Source organism: Nestor notabilis, unplaced genomic scaffold (assembly GCF_000696875.1).
Source record: "Nestor notabilis isolate BGI_N333 unplaced genomic scaffold, ASM69687v1 scaffold17258, whole genome shotgun sequence".
NCBI lineage: Eukaryota > Metazoa > Chordata > Aves > Psittaciformes > Psittacidae > Nestor > Nestor notabilis.
The window spans coordinates 7,723-14,583 of NW_009941689.1; the positions used below are offsets into that span (position 1 = coordinate 7,723).

A 6,861-nucleotide genomic window follows, 5' to 3' on the forward strand; every position below is an offset into this window, starting at 1 on the left:
AAAGAGAAATAATGTAGAAGACAATCCCCATGCAACAATGCTGGAAGGCACTTAAACTATCAACAGACAGTTCAAGGTCATTTAAAATAACCTTAAGGAGTCTGAGCTTAATTCTGTGGGTTTTGGACTGCTCAATACTCTGAAGACAGACACCATATCCAACCCCACAAATTTCCACTAACTTCAGCTTTGAATACCTTTATTCTCCAGTTGTCACCAACGTCATCTTTAATGCGATTTAGCCAAGATGCATCAAACCAAGCAACATCTCTAAAACAAAAATAAATGATTAAACATCAACAAGCACACTTATATAAATATCCGATTCCCAGCATTAAATCATTGGCTGTTTGACTATGGTGTCTAATGAGGCATAAATTCCCGCAGATTGCAAATTATACTTATGTCACAGGCCATTTCCATCCCTCTAGCTGCATTAAGACACCACATTTCAGGGCAAGAAGAACTCCTGTACATGCTTGAGTTAGCTACAGCTGGGAACACAAGGATGCGAAGGCCTTTGTCATGCTGAATTTTTATACCTGACAAAGTGATCATAATGATCTGAAGAAACATCCTCTTTTGTTATGTTTGATACCCACTCTCATACATTTGCATTTTCTAGCATTTGCTACAGTTTGTCAAAGGTGTTTATCAAGAAAAAAACCTGTTTTAAACTACTGGCATTTCATATTTTTGTATGCCACTGGTTCCCTTGGGCAGAATTATATTCACTTTGCTAGCATAAACAAGGATGAGTTGTTGAGGGAGGTGTTAACACACACTGAGCTGCCACATGATACAATCACAGCATATCCAACAGTAACTTTTCACACCATACTGTTCATTCACTGGCACCTAATTATTATACCCAATTATTATCTCCACTTGCATGTCAACCAATGTGGTTGTAAAGAAGTTTGCCCAATACCTGTGGCAGCCTCGTACCACACACATTGCTCAGTGAATCTTCACTAAGCAATCCTAAATCAATTTTCGCTATTCCCAGGAAAAGGGTGAGTTCTGTCTTTACTCAGCACATTTAAAACTTCTACAAGCAGACAGGGGGGTTATGGGTTTGGGGTTTTGTTGGTTTGGGGTGGTTTTTTATTTATTATTTTGGTTTGGGTTTTTTGGGGGATGGTGATGTTTAAGTAATTTTTAAGTAATTAAAACCACAGTTTCAAAAGGACATGGTAATCCAGACTTCTTTATTATCTGAGCCAACAACAATAAAACTGCAGTGATGACTTGTAGCCTGACACTTGTGTTACAATCCTCTGAAGTAAATGTAGATTTCACACCTAGTGTCACTCAACCCAGTACCATTTGTTATCACACCAATAAAATAGGAATTATTTTGATTAGCAAACTACTATTTTAATAATAAAATTGCCATTGATGTTTCACAACTCATTTTTTCCACGTGAATAGTTATCATTTAAATCCTGGAACTTAAATCAACTGAGCAATCCCAAAAGGAAGAGAGCACAAAGACACGTCTTTTGAACTTTTAGTTCCTCATTCCAAGGTGGAACATACTGCCTAAAGTATGGCTATCTATGGAAAGAGAAAAAAGTGGAAAAGGTCCTATCATTCCTGCCTAATTACACTTGAGTATGAATTTAATATTGCACCATTAGAATGTCCTCATGACCTTCTCCATTCTATCACATTCAACTATTCTATCATCCCCAAAACAACAATACAAAGGCATATTTTATCTTCTCCTATAAACTGTCCCCCCTAAGTTTCTGCCTACTTTAGAAGCACCTGGACACGGCAAACACAGAACTCTCAAGAAATTAAATCCCTCTTCTTCAGACTTCAGTATCAACTTACATTTGGTGAAGTACCTGCGCCATGGCAACCCCGTTAGTCAAGTCCTGAACATCTCTGCAAGGTGCAGCAGTGTTGAATGTCTGCAACTAAAACAGGGAAAAACATTGTGCTTCTTACTCAGTAGACAGAAGGACAGGAAATAAGTTACCATTTTCCTATTCAGCTTTAAGGCACAAGCATTTAACAAGATGTTTCTCCACTTGAGGCAGCCAAAATGCTTTTTGAACTACATGGTTTTTAAGACAAACTAATCATCTCAGTACTTCTAACTCGTAGCTTAAAAAGTTAAGTGATTATGACTAGTAGCTTAAAAAGTTAGTACAACCACACATTGCTTTTTCACACTAGCCCTTTTATTGTAAATCAAATTATGGAACACTAACTTGGGGAAACTAAAGTCATATTTATCCATCTTTCAAATCATATTGCACTACTTAGTTCTAGAGACATAACTATCTAAACAAAAAAAATCACAACAAGGGGTGAAAGTTGAGGGGAAAAAAGTATCCAGTCCTACACTACAAGCATTTAGTAATAGAAACCATGTCACCAATAATGATCCCTGAAATTATTTGGGTGTCAAGAATGGAAGGGAGAAAATTGTGCAAAAATACTGAAAAAAAACCAACCCAACAGTTGTCTGTTGCACACTTTAAGGATATGAAGATAGCTGAAAAAGATTGAACCACTTCAAGTTCTGTGAGCTGGTAAGATATTTCCTTGCAATTCAGGATTCCAAAATTCCCTTAAGATGTTCCTATTTAAATATGCAACTTCAAAATACTGCTATAAACCCAAGAAACTTTATTATAATCTGAAGATACACATCTTCTCCTGGTTATATTTTACTCATATATTATTCCTGGTATTTCCACCACCACCATCACCCTGTTATTTTCCAAGCATCACAGTACCTAGTGTTTATCCCATCTACATATTTCTGTCTAAAGATTAAGCAACAAAGCCCCAGTTTTCCCTCTTCTCCTCTACTACAAAACCAGATTACACATGGAAGCATTTTATAGTAAGTGCTTGATCTATTCTATATAAATTGTTGAATGCAATCTTTGTATTCTAACTGGTGCTTCCAGGCACAAGTACAACTGAAGACCCTTTGTAGTAGGACTGGTACAAACAAGACGCATGTCCCATCTTAAAGAACAAAATCTAATAGCACAAGTGTTTTGCACTCAAATGCCAGGAATACTTTCAACATGTCTACATCCTTATGGAGCACTACAATAACCACCCAGCAGACAGCTCTATGCATAAGAGCCCCGTCATCAACCTGATGCATACTAGTTTATCAGAAATCCATGAGCAGCTCTTCTGCTGCCCTGCTCATTTCTGCCTGCAATTCTCACTGCTTCATGTATAAAGCCTTACAACACTGAAGTACCCTGGTCCTCAGATCACTCCACAGACTGTAAAAAGTGACTGCAACCTCTCAAAATATTCCATCAGGCTCCAGAAATTTGTGTCTTGGAAAACTCCTGGAGCACAGGCATTACATTTCTGTTTAACAGTCCTCAATGAAGTTTCCTCCCGTGAACTTGGCTAAGGCACTTTGTGCAGCCACCAACTCACCATGCAGACATTCTGCAGGATATCCTCTCTTGTGAGAGTTTGTTACCTGCTAGCTTTGCCTCATCTCCCCCACCTTTTGTGCACATGGTGAACAGACTCTTTGACAGTTGCCTTCTCCAGGAGCTCAAGTCTCAAACTCTCTCCATGCCCACCCCATCTCCTCCCACTGTTTTTCCCAGGACCAACAGTCCTCATCTATTCAGCCAGTTCTCACATGTAAGCTCCTCCATACTTCTCATTCAGCCAATTCTACACGAAGCTCCTCCATACTTCCCATGAGCACAGTATTTTCCCTCTTAGTTTTCTGGTTTTCCACATTTAAGATTTGTAGGATGCAATTACCTCAAGTTAAAAATGTTTCTTCATTTTGGGTATTGTGGGTTTTTTTAAAGCTATCCCTAAGCTTATACCTAACATTTTGACAGTATTAGCTATTATAATTGCAATATTTTATTCCCCCCAAAACCCAATCACCTCAGAACTAACTATTCCAGGTGAGAAAGCTGTTTCCACACACACCAATCAGTTCTTTTAAGCTCAGCCTTTCTTACCATAATGAATACAACAGAAAGGAGGAAGTTTGCTGCTAATACTCCTAAAAGATGGGTATGAGGAATAGAATGGAAGCAAGAACACATCCTTATAATGTTCACTGTGAAAACTGACTTCTTAAACTTACTACATTTAGATTGTCCTAAATTACCTGTCTACCTGTGAAAGGGCTTTCCCAAGCATCCTATGAAACAGAAGCTTCTTCAGAGGTTGCTGGCGAATGACCTCATCAAGTGTGTTGGGAAATCAGAGAATGATTTGGGTTGGAACTACTTACAAACCATGGTGGAAAAGCACAGTGTCCAGCTCTAAGAAGTTGAGGCAGCTGGTGTCCCCTTTATGTTTATAAAAGCAACCACAGACTCTGAATATTTGTTTGCTTGCTTCAAAAACAGTCTAATCAATCCAGTAAAAGAAAAATATGCAAAGCAAGGGATTTTTTGTAATTTGTTTTTAAATTTAAAAAGCATTTTATAAATCCTGTATTACAGCAGGTAAGAAGTCCATAATCCCCGGTAGGTTACATAAAAGATTAAGTAAAACAACACAGACTGAAGCAGCTGTGACTGACAGCACTTATTTCTAATACTACATCAACCTTAATGCCAATGCAAGAAGAGGCACACAGCTTTCAAGTCAAGCCTGAGCATGCCAGAACTCAGAGCTTCATGGCACAACCCTGATGCTGCCATTTGGAAATACCCCCTTGGAAACTCAAGAAACTGCTAAATACAGGTACTACTGTTTCACCCAAGCCTGTCAGAGTAGGTAAACAAAGCCATAGAAAGCCCTGTGACATGCAACACTGCTTTTTGTATGCCAGTATCTCCCAGAATAGAAACAGCTAATTAAGCAAAAAGCAGGGCTGAGAATCTTAGTTTCTCTGTATATTTAGAAGTTACTTAAGCACCTAGAAATAATATGAGAGTAGACACATTAATTATGGGTTCTCCAAACCCTGTGCCAGCCCAATCATTTCCTCAAGACAGGTTTTTACTGTACTTGCAAAACCAGTGAACGTAGTAGGCATGGGCAGGAGGCTGGCAGAAGCAGTCACAGACATCACAACTGTAGCAGTACTCTTTTTTTTTTCCCCATACTTGATTAGTTTTACTAAATATAGCTGCAAGGACATGCTGCTACTCACACTGAAAACCACTTCATGAATCTAACTTAAATACAGCCTGCCACTTGCTGCTACAAGAGAAGCAAGTATTTTTCTCTGACACGGCTGTTATGCTTCCAATATGCATATAAAAATTCAAGTTTGTAGATGCAGCACTTAATGCCTTTTCTCTGGGTCTGCTGAAGGGTCTACCACCAAAGAGCGTAGATGAAACAAGAGCGTTACCCAGGAGAAATCAACCTCTCAGGAAGGTATGCCCTCAATTTCATCCAGACAATGTAGGCTTGAGGTTGTCCATTTTATACCCAGATAATACACACCAGGGGTAGAAGTTTTATAGAGTTAGTCGAAGAGATATTAAAGTAACGATAAACATTCCCATTCTTAATGCCAGAACATTAATAAAATAACTCAGGCATTGGACAGAGTTAATATCACCAATGCTGCCAAACAGGACTACGTCTACCATGGAAAAAGCTTTCTGCTTAAGATGTGACCATATATCTCTAGTTTGGAGACAAAGACAGAAGCAGCCTCAGAGAAATCCAGTACCAAAAGACATTCAACCAACTTTTTCCTCTACTACAGTAAAGAAAACACCTATGTAATGGCACGTAAACACAGAATATTCTACTGCACCACTAGGCCTACTGCTGCTCTCATCACTTCACTCCTACCAAGAGGCAGAAAATATTCAGGTTTAACTTCACATATCGTAACTGAAATTTGTCTTTCTGACTTAGAAAATAGTTTCTGCAACAGACTTCTAGGGTTCAGTCTTAATAGATACTACTTATATCAACTTTCCGTGGAAACTCATGTACATTTCCCCTATAATTTAACCTAACCCCATTATGTTTTTCCTGTAATATCCTCAAAACTTTACATTCAATGACATCTGGGTTGCAAAACCAACAGGTAACAGTTTTATCTGAATTTTCTCTTTCTTCTCTGAAAAAAGTACGTTTCCTAATTTGGAATTTGCCAAAATTAAAAAAATAAATAAACAAACCACAAGATCTTGCAGCAGAACACAGAAAATCATGAGCATCTCTTCACTATACTGAAAGAGTAAATACATCGAGAAAGCTTTAGAACTGGAGTTACAAAACCCATTTCTCTTCTGATATGCAGCACTTCATTCCCCCCTCCCCAGACCTTTTATTTCCCCTACTATTCAAACTGAAATTCAAGATGAAAGGTTGTTTGAAACAATCTTAGTGTTAACAAGTTGTAAATTAGGTCCAAGAAATAGAGTGTTAGATCTAAAAATGTGCAGCTGGCAATGCATCTACTGAGTGTTGTACAGAAAACCTGAGCACACAGAGTTGAATGTTCATTTCCACTAATGCCACTACACAGAGCTCTGACAGTTTAAGGCTCTTTTATATCTCTTCAAGATATATGATGTTATTTCAGTTACATACTATGAGGATACTGAAAACAAGAAATAGGCTTAAAATATTCTAAAGAGGAATCATAAAAATAAAAAGTTCAGCAGTGCTCATGGGATTCTGAGGAAGAGTTCAGGAATGCATTGATTTATTTTGCAATGGAATCATGACAGAGTTATTCTTACCTGACTACTGAGAGGAAAATACAAAGTTAAAGAGCCAAAAAAAGACAAACCAAAGCATGCGTAGATTAAATGATAGAAGATATCCAAAGAGGTAAGCATAAGACAAAGCCTGAAAGTCAGCAAAACAAGTCACTAAAAGGAAAATGGAGGTAGGGAAAGACACGCGGGAATGGGG

General features: G+C 38.1%; 1 protein-coding gene across 1 annotated transcript in view; it reads right to left on the bottom strand.

Annotated features, from left to right (window-relative positions):
* The window catches only part of LOC104410763 (protein Hook homolog 1-like), a gene marked incomplete at both ends in the record, with an annotated part of 9,209 nt that extends 7,281 nt beyond the window's left edge, over positions 1 to 1,928 (bottom strand). The window contains 2 exons of the mRNA XM_010021021.1: positions 198 to 270; positions 1,843 to 1,928. Of these exons, the coding sequence (XP_010019323.1) occupies positions 198 to 270; positions 1,843 to 1,928 (159 nt within the window). The remainder of the gene's footprint in view (positions 1 to 197; positions 271 to 1,842) is intronic.
* Positions 1,929 to 6,861: the final 4,933 nt, after the last annotated feature.